This window comes from Fistularia commersonii, chromosome 10 (genome assembly GCF_037954325.1).
Source record: "Fistularia commersonii isolate RoL2024-O1a breed Wild chromosome 10, RoL_Fcom_v1.0, whole genome shotgun sequence".
In the NCBI taxonomy this organism is placed as follows: domain Eukaryota; kingdom Metazoa; phylum Chordata; class Actinopteri; order Syngnathiformes; family Fistulariidae; genus Fistularia; species Fistularia commersonii.
In genome coordinates this window covers 20,132,274-20,153,131 of record NC_141293.1, presented here as the reverse complement: position 1 = coordinate 20,153,131, position 20,858 = coordinate 20,132,274, and the positions used below count along the sequence as shown (strand labels likewise).

General features: G+C 47.7%; 1 protein-coding gene across 24 annotated transcripts in view; it reads left to right on the top strand.

Annotated features, from left to right (window-relative positions):
• The first annotated feature begins 328 nt into the window (after positions 1–328).
• mapk8ip3 (mitogen-activated protein kinase 8 interacting protein 3) overlaps positions 329–20,858 on the top strand; it is a 36,392-nt gene continuing 15,862 nt past the window's right edge. For 11 of the 24 annotated variants that reach the window (XM_086154303.1, XM_086154291.1, XM_086154296.1 and 8 more), the window contains exons 1-13: positions 347–1,328; positions 7,923–8,043; positions 9,880–9,950; positions 10,419–10,510; positions 11,858–11,881; positions 12,938–13,046; positions 14,423–14,657; positions 14,737–14,839; positions 15,401–15,537; positions 16,057–16,068; positions 16,463–16,480; positions 18,942–18,999; positions 20,225–20,377. In XM_086154303.1, coding sequence (XP_086010429.1) covers positions 1,029–1,328; positions 7,923–8,043; positions 9,880–9,950; positions 10,419–10,510; positions 11,858–11,881; positions 12,938–13,046; positions 14,423–14,657; positions 14,737–14,839; positions 15,401–15,537; positions 16,057–16,068; positions 16,463–16,480; positions 18,942–18,999; positions 20,225–20,377 — 1,433 coding nt within the window. In that variant the 5' untranslated portion in view covers positions 347–1,028. Of the gene's footprint in view, positions 1,329–7,922; positions 8,044–9,879; positions 9,951–10,418; positions 10,511–11,857; positions 11,882–12,937; positions 13,047–14,422; positions 14,658–14,736; positions 14,840–15,400; positions 15,538–16,056; positions 16,069–16,462; positions 16,481–18,941; positions 19,000–20,224; positions 20,378–20,858 lie in introns of all 24 variants that reach the window. The other 13 variants (XM_086154306.1, XM_086154299.1, XM_086154294.1 and 10 more) reach the window with 11 other exon arrangements.

The window sequence follows — 20,858 nt, the reverse complement described above, 5'->3', positions numbered from 1 at the left end:
GAGCACAGCAGGGCAACACCTGCAGGGGCCGCAGGGGCCGCAGGGGCCGCAGGGGCCGCAGGGGGTCCAACCGGGCACGACCGCTCCAACCCTCTGCAAGTGTGTTAAATAGGATAAAACGATTTTTCGAAAAACATCCCGACAACCGTTTACGTTTTGTCATGAAGAGAAGCGCGTGGGATTAGAAGTCAGGCTTTATGTGAGGGTTTCTTTTATTTTGAAAATCTAACAATGCGCTTCCGGTCGGATCGAGCGCCAGCTTGACGCAGCGTTCCTGTGACGTCATGCAGACTCAGTCATCTGAGTCCTCCATCTGAACAGCAGGCGCACACACACACACACACACACACACACACACAGAGCCTCTCCCACAGGGAGACATCACCAGGAACGGAGCCGCTGGTCGAGGGCGGATCGGGCGTCGGCGCGGGGAGGCGGGACGGATCGGGGAGGCTTCGATCATTTATCGGCTTCTTTATCGATCCTCCTCGCGCCGGTCCGGCCGGGGGCCGCCGACGGGGCCGCAGGTGCACCGACATCGACGTTTCCAGCTCCTCCGGCATGGACCCGGCCAGGGCCGCGCGTCAGGCGGGCCCGCGGATCATCCGCTGGCCGTGAGGAGGCGGCGGCGGCCCGGGAACACACACACACACACACACACACACACACACACACACACACACTGCGCCGGTGGATGAGGAGGAGGACGAGGACGCGGGAGGACGCAGGAGCAGGAGGAGGAAGGGGCTCCGGTTTCGCTTGAAAAATAGCCCGTTTTTTTCTCCCCCGTCAAGGTGACGCTCGGAGCGCGTCCATGTGCGCGTCCATGTGCGCGTCAAGATGCCGTAAGGCGGCGCTTTGCGTGACATTTCGGGCCGGAGACTCGTCGCTTCTCCTGCGCTGAGAGGATCCACGCAGAATCGCCCTTTAAAGGCCTCCACGCAGCCTCTTCCTCTCCGGGAACACACACACGCACACGCGCACACACACACACACACGCACCGAGAAGCCCTCCAGCTGCCGCCGAGATGATGGAGATAGACGAGGTGGTTTACCAGGACGACTACGGCTCCGGCTCCGTCATGTCGGAGCGGGTGTCGGGCCTCGCCAACAGCATCTACCGGGAGTTCGAGCGGCTGATCCGCAGCTACGACGAGGAGGTGGTGAAGGAGCTGATGCCGCTGGTGGTCAACGTTCTGGAGAACCTGGACGCGGTGCTGACGGAGAACCAGGAACACGAGGTGGAGCTGGAGCTGCTCAAGGAGGACAACGAGCAGCTCATCACCCAGTACGAGCGGGAGAAGGCGCTGCGCAAGCAGGCGGAGGAGGTGAGTGACCGGCGGACCGGCGGACCGGCGTGCCCTCCCTCCGTCCCTCCGTCCCTCCGTTATTCCATCCCTCCATCCTCCATCCCTCCATCCCTCCGTTATTCCATCCCTCCATCCCTCCGTCCCTCCATCCCTCCATCCCTCCATCCCTCCATCCCTCCGCCCCCCAGCGGCCTGTCTGGGCCTCCGGCTGCATCACCACCCCGGCTTCCTGCCCAGCAGGCCTGGTGTTTGGTTGAAGACATTATTTTAGCAACAAGTCAACAGTCACTCTTCCTTTTCCTTTGTGGACAAACGGCAGCGTCAGTGTGAGTCGCTGTTTTTGGAGGCCGACTCTGTCTGGAGACGTTCATATCTCACAAAGTTTAAAACCGCGGACAGTTTTCAGATAGTGACCGGTAATGTACAGCGAGCGCGAGTGTTCATTCACCGGCTCACCGTCCCTAGTGCTCACCCTGCGGAGGCCGGTCCACCTGGGACCCGGACCCGGTTCCAGCCCGTTGATCCAAGGGACGCGAATAGAGACGCGCGGTCGTTCGTCCTCTCGTCCCCACGTCTGGGTGAGAGGGTGACTGGGGGTCCCCCCCAAAGAACCGGGGTCCCCCCCAAAGAACCGAGGTCTCCCTCAGAGAACCGGGGTCTCCGTCAGAGAACCGAGGTCTCCCTCAGAGAACCGGGGTCCCCCTCAGAGAACCGGGGTCCCCCTCAGAGAACCGGGGTGCAGAACCCGCAGATGCCGCGCAGAACGACCCCCGGTCCGAACGGAACCCGCGACCTTCCCGCGGCGAGACCGGACGGTCAGAAAGCGCAGAAACGGTCCGATGGTTTTCCGACAATCGTCGCCTCTCCGGCTCAGATGTGAGTTTCTCTTCTTTTAAGCATCTTTTTCTTTTTAAACGTCTCTCGGCTATTTTAGGATCCCAATAAGTATAAATAGTTTGTCGCGGGGAAGAATGAGTCCTTTGGACGAAAAGATGTCCTCATTCGGGGACGATTTCCTGACAGAAGAGCGCACGTTGATTCTTAAAGCGTTTGTGTTTACCTTGAGCCTCCTGACCTCCGCAGGGTCACGTGCCACGTGCACGCTCGCGGGGCCTCAGAGAGTCAGAAGGTCCGAACCCTCCGATGGCTGCTTCCTCATCATGAGCGTCGAAGCTCGCGACCGTGGATGCTTTTGCTTGAAATTCACGGGTCGACCGAACCGAAGCCGCTGGACTAAACATGGACGTGGGCTTTAGTGACCGCAAGGGAGCTTAATATGTACAATTTATGATCTTTTTTATGCCCTCATATCAGCGGCAAATATCAGTTTGAAAGTTTAGTGTGGATCTGAAGAGCGAGTGCAGCAGGAGGAGTCGCAGAGTCAAACAGTTTTAAGGCTGTTGAGACAAAGCAGAGGATTATTTAGTCTTGGCATTGGCAACAGCATTGTGTGAGTGTGTGTGTGTGTGTGTGTACGTTTGTGTATGTATATGTATATGCACATACTTCTGTCAGCTTTCCCTTCCGTGTTCGCCACAGCGAATCGACCTTGTCTACGCACAGACGTATGTCGCGATATACATGTGTCTATACATGTTTTATAGATGACATGGTAGCATCATCATATCTGCTGTTATTATGTATGTGCATATCTATATATATACATATATATGCATCTATGTGTGTGTATACATACACACACACACACACACACATATATAATAAATGTGATGATAGAATCATAATATTTGCCATTATTATTGCTCGTAAATTAGCAGTAAGTTGCTTGTATCGTACAGTTCCACGACATCACATGTCCTATTACAGGTATATGTTATTACTACCTAAGTTGTCATACTGGGGGTGTTTCTGTCACGGTTGCTTGGGTTTTGTTTTTCTGCTACTAACGTATTTCACAATGTTGGCGTGGCCTCCTGTCGACGGCGAGCCTCACTGAGCCGCTGCTTTGTGTGGGTCGACGTCAGGTGTAAAATGTCGGGAGCAGCCGACGTGCAAATGAGCAGTAATTAACAGAAGGGAAGCTGCAGGGTCGATCCTGCCGCCCGACCTTTGACCCCTGGGGACTCGTTATTGGACTTTGTGGTGATGATAAGTTGAGCTTTTTTTTCCAGCACCAAAACATTAATTGGCAGTATAAAAAAACATGGACCTTTAGTCAAAATGCTCTAAAGTGTTATTAAAGTAGCAATAAATGAGCCTCTCGGCGATATGCGGAAGTTAAAATAAACAGAGATGCTTCTGAAAAAAAGCTCTGAACATTTGAGATAGAGCAAAAAATATCGATCATTCCGAAAAAATCCTTTTTTTTTGATTGTTGTGGAAGTTGGTGTGTCGGAGCTCCGCAGCCGTTGAAGAACGTCCCCGCTAACAGACCAAGACGTTAATACGAGGTATTACATTACCGCTCGCTCCGCCTTCGCCAAACCTGCTTCCCCTCCATCTTTCTGCGCGTCGGTGTCGCAGCAGCCGTGGGATCTGGCCGCGATCGGATCCTCCTCCCGTCTGAGACGCCGCAGCATCTCGCCGGCAGCCGGGACACCAAGCCTGTTTATTTTCCATTTTATCAGGAATTCACAAAGGGCACGATTGTTAACGTCGATGTCCTGGGTCAGGTTTAACCCAAACCCTATCCCTATCCCTATCCCTATCCCTATCCCTAACCCTAACCCTAACCCTAACCCTAACTCTAACTCTAACCATAACCCTAACCCTTGCATTGCATATGGAAGTTGGCCGTTACCTCACAGTGGAACATCTCAACGTCCATAAACACCTGGTTCTGTAAAGACTTTATTAGCTATTTATTACCTTATAATGACATTATACAGTGCAAAGTGAAAGTAAAATCACTTTTCCGTTCATTCATCATTGACTTCTGTTAAGGGTGTCATGCTATAAAATGACGGCTGCACAAAGAAAATGTTGCCAAATATTTTGAGTGATAGTGCAATCGCAACCTTATTTTTCCATGTCAGAGGGAATGATAGGAGTTACACCCTAATTCAGCAGGATTTCTAAACGGTGGTAACAGGAATCCGTATAAAATCAAGTGCGGAGACATGACGGATTGCATTATATCTGAGCTTTGTTTAGGAAGGGCTGGATCCGTGTCACGTCATCGAGTACTTATGTTCAGAAGAGTTAAACCGTTTACGTTTCTTAATCAGGGAAAATAAAAAAGCCAAGCAACACAAAACAAAACAAAGTCATGGGATTCGCGGTAATCACTGTGTTACTTGATAATATGATGTGTTCCTTTGATAAATGAGTCCAGCAAACCACCAGGAAATACATTTAGGTAAAAAAGTGGTCGCACAAAGTGTTTTTTTTTTGTTAGAATTATTTTACACGGTCGCATAACTGTATGATTTTATCAGCTGTAACTTTGTCAGTAACTCCGCCGGTGTTTCATTCGCTAGTTTCCTTTGACTCCGTTTTTAGAGAGACGACATGACACGATGATAAAGTGATGAAACTTGAATTCAACGGCGGAAGACGACGACTCCCATGAGTCCCTGCTTTCACCGCGGCAGCGTTAATGTGTTAATGCTCCTTCCGGTCGGGACGGGTTAGGGTCAGAGGAAGGAGCTCGTGTCCTCACTCAGAGGAAGGAGAAAAGTCCTGCCGGTAAAAAAAACAAGCTCATACTTGGACAGCAAAGAGAGAGCTGAATAATAAAACACAAACAGGCGATAAATAAGGTTTCAAACAAGAGGAGGAGTAAAATATACAAAACAAATTATTCAACATGTTGCTGTCAGATCCGGATCCGTCTCTTTTGTTTTGAATTCCTTCTATGTTTATTTAACTGGTTTCGACACCAGTCATTTGTGAAAAAGAGCGTAACATTCGCTATATCATTTTTATCAAGGCTGTAAATATAAACCAAACATAAACTTCAAATCAACTTCAGATTATGTTTTTCATTGAAAACGACCTGAAATCAGATTGAATTTCACCTCAAAATGACCTGAAATGTATAAAATGGCTTGAAAACATGATAAAAATGCCATCAAAAAATGCATATTTCATTTTTTTTTTTCTTTTTGCCCAAAATACACTTGAATCGGCGCAGGCCAATCCTGGATCGACACTGGATCGAAAAATCAGACCAAAACCAAAACAAAGAAGTCCAGCACTAGAGAGCTGCACTTGTTTTCTGGGACTTTACGTGACCAAGTGAAAATGGTTTCCTCTGGTCGCCCGGCGAGAGGCGGCTCGTCTTCACCCTCCAGGATCCCGTGGCTGCCGGGTGCCACGGCGGGGGGGCGGGACGGCGAATCAGAGGACATCAATACGGCAGCGACGAGGCCAAACGGGACGAGCGCTGGCCAGGAGCACAAAGAACAGCAAAAACATGACAACAAAACACAAAAAGAAAAAGAGGCCGAGGTTTCAGAAAAGATTCGGGTGTCCGGTTCGCGAAGGGGAGACGGTTCCCAGAGGAGAACGGGCCGAGCGAGAAGCGTCTCGGAGGACTCGCGCGAACAATGGCTCGCGCCGGTCGGGGCAGAAAATAGCGTCTCACATTACAAGGTTGTCGTTCTCGGACCGACGGGGACAAATCAGCGACCGGCCCCCCGGCCGCGGAGCGGAAAGGGGCGCATCCTCGCTTCGCCCCAAAAATTAGAATATGGCGTCATACAATCCAAGAAAGGATTTATAAACACTATGTTTTATTAAAGCGCAGAATTCAAGAAAACAAACGTTCGGCCGGGATTATGACGATGCGATTCCACCGAACGTCGGCTTCTTTGAGAGCGTCGTTGCTCTCGACGCTCTCAAAGAGGCCGACGTTCGGCGCCGCTGTCATGAACCGTTGTGGCTGTCCGACGCTCAGCGCCGGATCCCGGGCCGTCTCTTTCTCTGCCGTGTCTGATTCGCTTCGGCCGCGAACGACTCCTTCGTCCCGCCGGCTCGTGTATGAAGGAAGACCGATAAGACCAAACATCTCCCCTGAAATCCCCTGGATGTTTACATGTCAGCCAAGAAGACACGTCACAAACCTGGGAAAGACTTGCTGCCACCTTCAGTACCATGAGATGAGAAGAACACAGTCCACGTCCACATATGATCATTATTCACTCTTATACCGACGTGGTATTCAAGAAAAAGCTGCATCTTTTGGATTTCATGACTGGCCTGAGATGAGCGAGAACATTTAGACTGAACGGTAGATTCATTGTTTCATGAATTAACTCATTTGTTCACGTTCAACAAAACGGAAAATTTTGTTTCAACCAAATCATGACTCCGATTATTATCTGTGAAAAATACAATTTTTATATATGCACATCTATATGTGTGTGTGTGTGTGTGTGTGTGTGTGTAATCTGCTGCCTTAAAGGTCAAACTCCTTTGCAGCACAGTGTCCATGTTGGTTTTCAATCAGAACTCCTCCTCACCATGGCTGCCATGGAAGCCCATGAATTTTACATTTATAATACCAGGAAAAATGTGCGTCTGTCAAGTAAGAACATCCCGTCTCTGCGAGTCAGCGCTTGTTTTATTGAATTTCTGTCCCGTGCGTTGGACATCCAGCGGTGTAAAATCATAGCTTGGATGTTTGATGGTCTCGATAAGCAGGTTGGACTCGCGGGCGGTCGTTCCTCTGACGTTTGTGGCCGGCGGGGGTGAAAGTGCACTTTGAGCCGCGTGTTTGAAGTGCGATCCGTGTTCCGTGCGCTGCATGTTCGCCGTCCCGTCTGCAGTCAGAGGATTACAGTATTAAGACCTCATGGACTTTCTGCTCTGAAGAAGGACGTCATTGTGAACGGCTTTACTCGAAAAACCGGGCAACCTCAAGAAGAAGTGGTAGAAACTGCTTCCCCCCTCCGGAGAGAACGTGATACGAACTGCGCTGTGCGGGTCACGTAACGTTTCTCATGACGCCTCACGAGTGACGTGGTCATGGTCGTCATGGTAACACAGCAGAGTAGCATCCAGCAGCTCCATTGATGTATTTCTATGTAGAAATATATCATACCGTTTAATGAGTCAGAGTCAACAATGTAAACTATTGCATGTCGCATGTGTCTGTCCTTGTACATTTTATTATTTCTTACATTACTGCAAAAATAGTATGTGACAGTTTATATTATTGCATGTCAATAACCATTTAGTCAGAAAATTTACTGTGTGGATCTTTTTCAAAACCAAAAAAAGTCCAACCGCGACATTGAAAAAAAATGGATGTAAAAAATATCAAGATCAACTCGAAATTGTCAAATATTGGTCTGTTGTCGCTTAAAAAGGTGCGGCGAGTTAAAACCGGATCACATTATGATTCAATCCGTCGCTCACAGTATGAAATTAATAACGCTTTTACAATCGTTCATAAAGTTACAGCTTCAAGTTACGTTTATTCCTGGTATTGGGATCTTTAAAGGCTGCTTTACGGTTTATCGTATTCAACGAGGACACAATTCTGCATTTCCAAACCAAGTGATGACATTAAAACGCTCCTCCAAGTCGTGTCTCCACAAGGAAACCAATGAAAGTCTGTAGAAATTGCATTTGTGGTTTTTTCCAAGAAAAGAAACATCCTGAGACGATTCAAAATGTGTTTCTTTCTGATTTGTCTCCTGACAGAAATTCATTGAATTCGAAGATGCGCTGGAGGCGGAGAAGAAGGACCTGCAGGTCCAGGTGGAGTTCCTGGAGCTGCAGGGCAAACAGCTGGAGCTCAAGACCAAGAACTACGCCGACCAGAGTAATGCTTCCCATAATATTCAGCCGTGCTCATTCAAGTTCATGCAAACATCAAATAATCCAACTCAGTTTCTCCTTTCAGAAGGCAGTTCATCAGTCATGTGTCGCCCATGAATGGGATTTAGGACGTTTAAATGAAAGGTGCTTGGAAGTGTTCCTGCACCGTCAGTGCATGTGCTGTATCTCAGAACAGAAGGGAAATGTCACGATTATTCTTTATCAGACGAAGAAGAAGTTTGAAAAAAAAGAATATTTCGACATTTATTTTTTGTCAGAACTCAGGACTTAGAACAGAGAGCAGGTTGTGTGAGGAGATGAGAAGGGCAGCCGTCGCCACGGGAACATGGATTTTCAGCTTGTTTCTTGTGTCCCTGACACAACTTACCGCTGACAAACCATTTGGAGTTTTTACTTCTCCCCCCTCCGTTGCTTCCCTTCTCTTCTAAGCTCTAAGCTGTGTCATATCTGCTTTTCAAGCACTCGCGATTCCACATGACACCTGCAGAGATCCGGTAGATGTTTGGAGAAGAAACTTTGCTAAGATGTTGAATCTCTTATCCGAGAGGCTTCCGATCAAGCGGAGGAGACCAAACGAGAAAACCGCGACAAACTCTGACGTTCGGCACTCGGTCATGAACACGTCGCCGTGTCTTCACTTTCACGACATCACTGGGGGAATTAAAAAAGATGCAATGTTTTCATTTTCAAAGCAAATATAACCAGAACTACTTTTTCCTGTGTGATATCACACTGCCTGGGGACTGGGAGTCAGAACCAGCTTTATTGGCCAAGTATGTTCTCTCTATCTCTAGCACACACACACACACACACACACACTAGAGATTTACGGTTACACCTTGTATTGACATGGATGTAAACAAAGACCAGACAAAGAACATCAGACACACAACATAATATAAAGTGAAGAGTGCAAAGTGGTAAGGTAATTAGAAACAAGAATAAGAATAAGAATAAGAATACAAACAACTTTATTTATCCTGAAGGAAATTGTTGTTCCAGAGTTTCAAGTAAAACATAACAATAATAAATAATAGTAGGAAGGAGGGAGAATGAGAAATACAAATAAAACCATAAAGTGTCAAAGTCAAGGCTATCAAGTGTTTTAAGGTCCTAAAAGTACAAAGATTTGAATAATGGGTAATGAAGAAAGTAATTAAGAAAATGGTGAGTGAGTTAGTGCATTGAAATAAATACATAAACATATTTTACAACACATCCGTATCTTCACAGAGTGTTTGTTGTTTAAAAGTGGGCCCGGGGCCGACCGTGAGTGACACCGTCCCTCGTTGCGTGAAACAAAATGAAAGGTGACGACAACAACAACAACAAGCGTCCCGTTGGGACGGGACCTTCTGTCAGTCCCCCGTGCACGTTCAGATAATAACACCCGGGCGTCTCGGCTGCCATCAACATGAAAATCTAAATCTGGGCCCGACCCGAGGACGAGGGAGCGGGTAAATCATTTCAAATAGTGGCTTCGGTGTCCCACCGGCTGACAGCAATAAAAATCATCTGTCCTTATTTAGTAATGGCTTCGGACCAGTAAACCCTGCTAACTCGGATCGGAGTTCTAATGCAATGTTTTAATGTAGTCCAATTTAGTTTCTCCTGGTTTTGAAAAATGTAAATATATCACTAATACGACTAAACGGATCAACGTCTCGTCGAGGTCGTCCTGTTTTCCGGCTGGCGTCCGAGTCGGACTCAGCTGAGAGGAACCGAATCACAGCGAACGGGATGCAAAGCGTCCCGTCCGGATCCGAAAGTCCATCCAGGCGACTCGCTTCTCATCCGACGTCTCCGTCCTGTTTTCCAGTTTCCCGGCTAGAAGAGAGAGAATCGGACATGAAGAAGGAGTACAACGCTCTGCACCAGCGCCACACCGAGGTGAGAGACAGTCACCGTCCATCTTTACGGTGCATTTATGGACTCAGCAGATCAGTGTTTAACCTTCTGGGCGGTGGATGAGGCCACGCCATTTCTCTTCCTTCCAGATAGTTCACTTGCTTGTTTGTTTGTTCCAAAGCGCTTCTGTTTCAGATTCCTGTTAAAGGGAAACTCAACTCGCCGGCCCGACGGCGGCCCGTAATGTGGAAAATAACCCGGCTTAGGCATTAAACCGCATTCATTTAAAACAACAGCAAAACAATAATGATCGCCAAAAGCCATTTTCTGGACCTTTGAGCCGAGTAATCTTTTCCAGAGTAATCAATCCAATCAAGTAATCAATCCAATGTGAATTTGTTTGCAAATCTTGGATGTAAATCACTGGAAATCCTCTTCAAAGTTGCCCCGCGATTGAAGCGCCCGCCGTGGCTTCCCTGTAACTTTCCGACGTCTCCTTTGGCCCCGCAGATGATTCAGACGTACGTGGAGCACATAGAGCGCTCCAAAATGCAGCAGACAGGAAGCAACAGCCAACCAGAAGGCCCCGGCTGCGGACGAACGTGAGTCCTCGTCGTTTCGTTTTGGGCCGCCGTGTTTGTCTTCGCTCCGACTCGGGTCGCCGGCACCTTTCGCTCCTCATTCGGCGCCGGCGTTTTGTGTGGCGCCCTGGATGTGAATGTGTCGGGCCGTTTGTGCGTGTCAGACCAATCGATGTCGGGGCGACGCCCGCAGGATGCACGGCGGCCGGCCAATCGCGTTTGAGAACAGAGTTCCCGCTTCGCTGGTGTTCAGTAACGGCCCGCATGAATCGTTGATGTTTTCTAAGCGGAGGAAGACGTGCGGCTCGGATGAGTCGCCGCCTTTGACATTTCGACCACAAACACAAAATCCTTCAAACCTCTCCGGCCTCCTCCTGCAGGGATTGATCCTGCATCTGCATCCTGCATCTGCAGGACTGCCACGGTTCCGAGTCCAAGACCGGCAACACATTTAGCAAAAATCACAAGGATTCATAGAAGGCGACCGTCCGTTCATCCACTCCCGGCAGCCGTGGTCAGGCTGGCAGGAGCGAGTCGGCGCCGGCCGCCAGCGTCCCCCCGACCCGTCGCCGTGGACGACCACGTGTAGCGACGCTCAGCCGTTCACTCCCGCGCACGTCGTACGCAGGCGTGGCTACGAGCGTTCGCTCGCTCGTTCACACAACTCACGGGCTCCAATCACCTCACGCCGGCGGACGGTCGGAGGAACCCGCTCGACACGGACACACTTGCTGGTTATTACTGGATTATTATGATCATTATATTGTAACACCTCTTACGTCATTTTGATTGGTTCAAGAAATGCAAAAAAACACAAACATCTCAACAACGACTACAAATATGCATATTTCATCTACTAAAATGAAGCGTTCAAGTTAAATGACAAATTTAGTTTTAAATGAAATGAGGAATTATAGACTAATATTAAAAAAAACTCTATTTTTAGAGATAATGTGATTGATCTTGCGCTAAACTTTTGCCCAAAAGAATTTTGCCAATGTATCCTATTACTTTCCCACGGTTATAAATGTTTACTTAATCATGCCGCTAAAGCAAAGTGAAGCAAATGCAAGCCGCCACCTTAACACAACCAAAAATCACAGAAATATCAGAAAAGAGAGCAAGTGAAGCACAAACTGATCGCCCAGAACATCAGGTTGGTTTAGTTTTTACGGTGCTAATTTGTTTCATTTCTACTGACTGCGATTTGACCCATTGCAACACTGATAAGCTGGAGATTCATATTTGTTAAGGTTTTGGTGTGCGTGTGTGTGTGTGTGTGTGTGTGTGTGTGTCTCGTGTCTCTCTCTAATCACACTGTGTCTGTCTTGTCTTGCTGGCTTGCTCTCTGTGCTGCTGTTTGCACAGTCAACGCCACACATGGAGGAAAAGGTAAATCCAACCTGGTCCGGCGGCTCCGGCCCGCCGAACCCCAAACACCGCCCCCTTCCCCGTCCTATTAATAGTATCTCACCGCGATCAATAATGTGACGAGCGATCGGCGATGCGTCAGTCGCTCCAATGACAGCAGACGAAGGGATAAAGGATGAGTTCCCACTGGCTCCTCTTCCTCCCTCATGTGTTCGTGTCCATCTGTGCTGCCACTCTTCTCGTCTCCTTCGCTGAATGATGGAAGCGGCGTCTCTGCCCGAGGAGCCGTCATCAATATCACAAATGTTTTTTCTGGGACGTCGGGGACAGGGAGGCTTTTCTGCCGGCTAGTTTGACATAAGACGGATCCTTCGTCTCAGGCGGACGAAGGCCAACGAGTTTCAAACTCCATGTCGGGTGAAGCATCTCATATCTGAGGTCTAAAACTGGGGCTGACGTTTAACTTTCTCAGACCAGAAAAATCAGATGTTAATTGACATTTTTTCTTTTCCCTTCCCCGCTTGTGTTGCCTCAAATATTTGGTGAAACAAGTTCGACACGAATCACCTTTTTTGACGTTATTATTCGGGTGAAAATGCAGAGATTCAAAAACCACGCCGAAAGTTGCGCCACCAACAGTTTCTGTCCCCGTCGTCGTCCACGATTATCTAAGTTTGTCCTGAACTGTGCCAAAGAAAACAACTCATCGGAAAAAAATCGGCATAATATCGTCAGAAATTCTACAAACTGAAAGTACAAATCAGCCTGATTTGTCTTCTGGATATTATAACCTTTTTTTCCAGCCCCGCTTCCCTCCCGAGCACGCAGTATTTTTTGCAGCCGGCAGCTCCATTCGGACTCGCCGCCGCCGCCGCCGTCCTCATTTAATCCTAATCTGGAGAGGCGTGTGTGTCGTCCCCGCCGACCGAGTCCGCCTTAACCCTGCGACGGGCTGCGAATGTCGGGCTGTTGCTGTGCAGCCGCTGCGCGGCGGCTCCAGCCCTCCGCGCCGACTCACTTCCTGCGTGAACGCCGACTAACGCTCCGTCTCCGCCTCCTCTCTGTCTCCCGAACCAGCAGCAAAGCGGAGCGCCCGCCGTCACTGAGCCTGTACCCCAGCGGCGAGGGCATGGTACGTGGGGGCCTCGGGGGGGCTAGGATGATGCCCGGGAAAGACATCTGGCAGGTCGGCGAGCTCCGCCGGTCCACCTTCAGCTCCGCCTACCAGGTGGGACAAACGTGGCGGCGAGGAGGGCCGGCCTCGGCGCCGCCCGGCCCTCCGGAACCGCCTCCTGAGCCTGCTTGTGTCCAGAACAAGGAAATCATAAAACTCACATCCATACTTCTTCTGTTCAGACTCAAGCAAGCGGGACGTCGTGCACCTCGGAGATCTACTTGTAGATCTTCTTGTAGATCTTCTTGGAGATCTTCTTGTAGATGGTGTCGTCCGTGTGCTTTTAGTTCACGCGCAGCAGAAGTTTGAAGCCGGCACTCGCAGATGTTCTGCTTTTTGGTTTCCTGTTCTTCCAGCCAGGCGACCTGTGACGGCTTCGGCCCGTCGCAGAAACCTTATTGATCAGGAAAATAGGAAGGCGACTCATAAATACATGAGACGGCAACGTTTCGTGGTTCGTGCGAGATCATGATGTTCCAGACAGTATTTTCCGATGGTTCTGTTATCTGACGGCGAAGGCGTTCCCAGGAAACGTTCCAAATATGGAAGTAGACGTGTAGAAGAAGGATATAAAAGTATTTATAAAAAAGGACTGTGTGAGTTACAGCCTCACTCGGCTGCTCACAACACGTGCGCTGCAACTTCATCCGACCGTATATATTTGAAACAGGGCAACATGCGCAAAGACTTCCGGGGTGCTTTTAGACGCGAGACACAAAAGCTGGTATTCTGTACTTCAGACAGTCGCACAATAATGTCAACAAAAAGATGAACAATTAATAATCTAAAATATAGCGCAACTGGAGACATTAAATGAAGCACGTGCATGTATGTATCTGACCCAGACCATTGCTTCAGAAAAACATATTGAGGTCAAGTGTAAGTTCAGCTAAAAAATGGAAAATAAAACATTTATAAATGGATTCATTGAATTAAAATGAATTAATAGGGATTACTGGAAGCTGTATGAACAGTTAATGAGGGGACCTAGAAGTCGAGGTAGATTCAAACTCTCCATCAGGGCATCAAAAATCCGGCTTCAGTCATCTAAGGTTATTTATAAAAATGGAGTTCTTTTGTTGAGAATCTTTATGAAATGACACCAATGCGTCCGTCTGTCATCGTCTGGTGAAGCAAAACCTTCATCTAATTGACCTTTTTGGTTTCAAATAACAGCTTTTCCGCAAAAAGTGATTCGATATAAATGACTTCCGGACTAAAAGAAAAGGGATTTGCAAAGACGTCTGCGCAGAAAATACATCTTTAAAATCCCCGATTCACATCAGGAATCCAGATCAAGAATACTAGAAATCAGTTTTTCCCAACAACGGCCGCCGCTTCCCTTCTGAGCGAAACTCATTCGGTGTTTTTTGTGTTTCGACGACCAGGAGGACGGCTCGGAGTCCGACTCGCTGGTGGCCACACCGAGCAGCACGGGGAGCAAGTCCAACACGCCCACGTCCTCCGTCCCGTCCGCCACCGTCACCCCCATCAACGAGGGCTTCCACCCCAACGTGGAGTTTGACGTGGTGCGGGCCGGAAACCGGAGCAAGAAGAGCGGCAAACGGCACAGCCGGAACATGGAGGTTCAGGTTTCCCAGGAAACCAGGAACGTCAGCATCGGTAAAAGGACGCCGCTTCCTCGGCTTCACTCGGCCGGAGTCCAAACGCCGGTCGGCCCGTTAAACGTCTGCGCTTTCAGGGATGGGAAGCAGCGACGAGTGGACCGAGTTCCCCGAGATCATCGATTCCACCCCCGACCTGGACATGTGCGTGGACCCCCGCGTCTACGGAGGCGGAAACAGGTTAGACTGCGCCCCGAGATCTTCGCCCGCACATTTATGACTTATTTCTATTGAGTTATTTAGTTGGTTTTGAAACATTTTTCACGTGCTTTCCTGACTTTTTTTTTTGGGATTTCACTGTTTTGGTCTCAGCTTCGATTGATGTGAAAATCATCAGAATTATTTCCTGCGATGATTCGTATAAAAATAGACGAAATGCCTTGAAAATTCTGAACATACTTGGGTTGAGCCCCTGAGCTAAGTCATCTATTTTTATTGACATTGGCTTCTCTGTGCTGCAACTATCATAGAATGAGTGCAGCTGACAGCATCTGCAGGGTGGAACTCAAAAAATACATTTGCGTGAAGCAGCGGCTCGTCGCTCATGAAGTCGCGTTTAGAAGCAGTTTGTTCTCACAGCTACAAAGATGCCACAAATACAAATATTGTCTCCCTGGTGCGAGAAGAAACGACAGGGTGATCATTTATCCTTCCTGACAGGTGCAATGTTGTCAGCAAATCAGAATCATGAAAAAAGATCATTTGTGTGTGTGTGTGTGTGTGTGTGTGTGTGTGTGTCAGTCCCTCTCAGGGCATCGTGAACGAGGCCTTCGGCATCAACACGGACTCTCTTTACCACGAGATCAAGGACGCCAAGTCGGACATCATCGGCGACGTGGACGCCGGCGCCGAGCTCCTCGGTATGAACAGCCCAGCAGGTTTGGATCTGATCTGGTTTTCCAATCTCACTTTGCAGAATCGCCTTGTGAGTGAAATCCTCCCCTTGCGTCACAAGTATTCCCCTTAAGTGGAGTTTTTTGGGGAAACCGTCGGCGCCCCTAGAAGTTTCCCCTTGTTCACGCGTGTGACGAGCGCGCGGGCGGACGCATACGTGCGCTACACAAAGCCGGTGTTTGTTTTGCTTGGCGTGGCCGCGGGGCAGCGGCGCCATGTGACGCTGTGTGAATGTGCCGCTGTGTCACTTTCTTTTTTTTTTACCTTGCATGGCGGCGGCCGGAATCCCTCCATGCCAAGAGCTCATCCCTGCATCGCTGCGGTCACTTCCAAACCCTCAGCGGTTCTGTTCTTTATACACAATGTGCATTTCCTGTCAGATATTATTCAGGCGAGATGTCTTTGCTGCGCAGCAGCAACAGGGAGGGAGCTGATCTCTCCTTCTGCTAATCTCTCACCGTTTCCTTTGTCCCTTCACGTGCTCCCGCTGGCGGCGTCCGCAGGCGAGTTCTCAGGTGTGTATAAGAACATGGTTTTTCCACTTTATTTTCTTACATCTGTTACTGACAAATCTGCTATTTACTACCACATATCTACAACTTTCCTCTTGTATAAAATCCAAGTTCAGCCGTTAAATGCTCTTTCAAGGTGTTGGAACAAGTGTTTTGAGCAGACGAGCGGGTGGGTTCCACCTCCCGGCTGCTCTGCGTCACCGGGAACTTAACTAGATGATCGAATCTGCCAGATGACACGAGTAAACCGGCCAGATAGTACATTTAGGCTCCATTTCTCAAAGCTTAACTTCTCTCTGCAAATCCAAATTCGATAAATGCTTATCAGCATCTGCTCTTTGTGTTTTCCTCTTTTCCCTCCTCTGGCATCTTCTCCTTCTCCTTCTTGTGCCTCCAGTCCGCGATGATTTCTTTGGTAAGGCATTGATGCCTTCAGAATGTGCTTCTGTTTATCACTGCATGTGTTTTTCATTTCACGCCTCTAAACTTCACCCCCTGCGCCACTTTGGATGTGGCTGGTTTTTTTAATTGAATGTTTTACCCATTTTCCATCTCATTACCCACTTTTCTCTCCTCATGATGGAGCTCTTCTGTGGAGGACAGGCAGGACAGGACAGTGGTGCCAGAGCTGGTGTGATGTTAGGAGATCTTAGAAAGCCCAGGCTGGTGCAGCGCTCGGCACCTCACGGCCAGAAGGTCCCTGCTTCCGTTCAAACAGGGGGCGTTTCTGTGTGTGTGTGTGTGTGTGTGTGTGTGTGTGTGTGTGTGTGTGTGTGTGTGTGGCGTTTGCATCTTCTCTCTAGAGCCGCCTAGGTTTTCTACAGGCTCAAAGAGCCTCAGAGAGCCCAAACTGGCCGGACGTTGTTTGTCCTGAACTCCAAGGCGAAGCCTCGGCTCCAGCGGCTCCAGCCGATCCACTGCCGGATAGATGATCGATAATCAATCGATGAAAAGAGAAACTAGAGCACTTTGATGCCGTGGGGGGGTTTGGATAGTTTTTTGTGAAATGATTGATGAAACATCTGCAGCCCGGTCACATAGGAAATATGTGTTCGGTAAAAAGAAAATTTAGGATTCTTTCAAACAAACATTAATTTATTTCTTTGAATTAAAGCTAAATTTTACACTTTGATTTCATGTTTAGTTTGACCGAGATTAAATATGTGCATTTCTATTCATTCTATTCAAGAATTTACTGCAAGTTAATTTTCATTGATATTTAATTAATTGATTGTACATAAGACATTTTATTGCAATAATAATAATAATAATAATAATAATAATAATAATGCAATCGTATCTGGCCATTCTGTCCTCCGTATCACTTTAACTCAAGTGTCCATTGGATGTCTTATATATGTACACTGCTCAAAAAAATAAAGGGAACACTTAAAAAACACATCGTAGATCTAAATGAATGAAATATTCTTATGAAATACTTTGCTCTTTACACAAAACTGATCAATGGAAATCAATTGTATCAACCCATGGAGGTCTGGATTGGGAATCACACTCCAAATTAAAGTGTAAAAACAAACTCCAGGCTGATCCAACTTTGATGTAATGTCCTTAAAACAAGTCCAAATGAATGTGTGTTGCTTCCTGAGTGGACACTATGATTTCACACAAGTGGGATTGACTTGGAGTTACATTGTGTTGTTCAAGTGTTCCCTTTATTTTTTTGAGCAGTAAATATATATATATATATACACACATATACATATATATGTATATGTGTATACACATATATACATACATACATACATATATATGTATATATGTGTGTGTGTACATAAATATATATATGTGTGTGTATACATACATACATATATATACATACATATGTGTGTGTGTGTGTGTGTGTGTGTGTGTGTGTGTGTGTGTGTAAATCTAATATGTAAATATGCATATCCATACGTATATATACACACCAGACTATCAGCCAGAAGGAAAGGAAAGGTGGAGGAGACGCTGGTGAGATGATCTACAAACACTGACAATGACCAAAAGACAGCAGACAGAACTAGAGGTCATAGAGATGAAGATGTTGAGGTTCTCTTTGGGAGTGACCAGGATGGAGAGGATCAGGGATGAGTCCATCAGAGGAACAGCACATGTTAGATGTTTTGGAGAGAAGGTCAGAGATGGTTGGGTCATGGACGGAGGAGGGAGAGGGAATGTATTGGTAGACGGATGCTGGAACTGGAGGTCTAGAGGAAGAACAAGGAGAAGATGGATGGACGTGGTGAGAGAAGATATGAAGGTAGATGGTGTGAGAGAGGAGGATCCAGAGAATAGGGTGAGATGGAGAAGATGGCTGTGGAGACCCTGAAGGGAAAAGACCAGGGGAGAAGAAGAGGAAGCAGAAGCAGAAGAAGAAGACATATATATGTAGAGACACAAGTATAAAAGAGTTGTTTTTCTTTTGCTTGTTTCATGTTGTTTCCATCAGCCAGACTGTGGGAGCTGCACCAGGTTTCTGCCGCTGCATGTGTTTGCCTGCATGGCCGGCGTTGCAATGCGCTTCTCTGCTCGCATGTCAAAATGCCGAGTCCACCGCCAGCGACAACACACACACTTATCTCATAGTGTGAATTTGTGAAAGCATATCTGCACATGGAGTCGCTCAGTTTCCCTTCTTAGCTCTAAGGAAATAACATTCATTGGTCTCCTCTGAGTGTCCAGTGGGAAACTAGTCAAAGAGCTCCATGGTACCAGAGTCAGAACCGAGTTATCTGATAGAAACGGGTTCATCGTTTTCTGTCGGTGGGAGTGTTTCGTCCTTTGTGTTGCGTCAGATAAAGCGACGGCTCCTGGAAAGTGTGTTCTGTGGTTGTGGTGCGCCGTGAGTTAAAAGGTGAATGTGACTGTTCCAGGGATGGGCAAGGAGGTGGAGAACCTGCTGACGGAGAACAAGCAACTCCTAGAGACCAAGTAAGATTATATTTTCATACACACTATAAGGCCAAAAGTATGGTGTCGGCCGTCCAAATAATGGGAGCCGGGTGTTCCGATCCCTCCGGCGGCCACGGGTGGACAGAGTCCAGCGCTTTGGCATGCAGGCTGTTTTTACAAACATTCGCCCTCAGGAGCTCAGTGAATTCCAGCGTGGCGCCGCGATCGGAGGCCACCTGATGCAAGAAGTCCAGCCCTAAATATTCCACAGTCAGACGGATTAGAAGAACACCAAGTGTTTGGGAACGACAGCGACGCAGCCGCCAAGTGTTAGGACACGTAATCTGACGGATGGAGGTCAGGGGATGCTGAGGTCTTCCCGACTTTCAGAGTCACCGGCTGCAGACCTCCGCACTTCATGCGTCCTTCAGATGAGCTGAGGAACAGTGAGCGGAGAGCTTCATAGAATGGCTTCCCTGGAGCAGCTGCATCCAAAGTGCAGCGCAAGCTGGGACGCAGTGGTGTGAAGCATGGAGATGCTGGACTCTGGAGCCGTGGAGACGCCTTCTCTGGAGGGACCGACGGTGCTTCTCCATCTGATGATCTGAGGGACGAGTCCGGGATGAACTTCAGTCCTGACCTCGACCCCATAGAACAGCTTCGGCATGAATGAGGTGGAGACTGAGAACCAGGCCTTCTCCTCCAACATCAGCGTGGGACCTCTTGTGAAGAAGAAAGCTCAAAAATGTCCATAAACACCCAGGCGAAGCTTGTGGAGAACCTTCCGGAAGACTTGAAGCTGTTCCAGCTGCAAAGGGTGAACATCCTGAACATCCTGAACCCGATGGATCGGGAACTTTAGTCCATATGCGAGTCAAGACAGGGGAGACCAGACTTTTGGCCGTATAGTCCACATGTTTCTTTTTCCCAACACTGCAATCAATTTGTAAAAATGAAATGCATTGGACCTCAGTGTTGGTGTCCAGGTTGGAATGTAGATACAACAAACTGTGGATCTTTAGGATGCACTCATGCTAACTTTTATCTGAGAACATCACCCGACAAACAGACCAGTCGGGGCTTCAGAAATATTTTAGGGGTCAGTTATGCTTTTTTTTTTAAATTTAAAGTCAGAATGTGAAGGATTCTCTGCGGCAACACAATATTTGATTGAAACAAACATTTCAAACGTTTACTGATTGCACGACAACCGCCGGCACGCATCTACATATCTGAGCGACATGTTCTCCATTTCCCTGCACAGAAACGCCCTCAACATCGTAAAGAACGACCTGATCGCCAAAGTGGACGAGCTGTCGAGCGAGCAGGAGGTGCTGCGGGAGGAGCTGGAGGCCGTCAGGCAGTCCAAGAACAAGGTGGACGCCAGAGTGAAGGAGCTGGAGGAGGAGCTGAAGAGGTCAGAGGAGGAGGAGGAGTTTTCTTGTGAGCTTGAGGAGCTCAGAGGGAGGAATGTGACGGTTTTACGTTGCTGACGTTACCTGATTTTATTACGCACTTTTAAAAAGCATTTGGCCGACGTCGTGCCGTCAGAGAAGCTTCATTCCTGATAAACTAACGTCGTTTGAGCCGATGCCTCGAAGTGTCTCGTCAGTGATGCGGGAGTTCGACTCGTCATAAGAACGGAGAAGGAACGCGACCGCACGATGTTCGTGTTCGTCAGCTCCTCGAAGGAATCACGGGCAAACCGTTACTTTATTTATTTATATTTATGTTTATTTATATTTATTATTTATATTTATTTATCACCGTTACTTTATTTATTTATTATTTATATTTATTTATATTTATTATTTATATTTATTTATCACCGTTACTTTATTTATTTATTATTTATATTTATTTATATTTATTATTTATATTTATTTATCACCGTTACT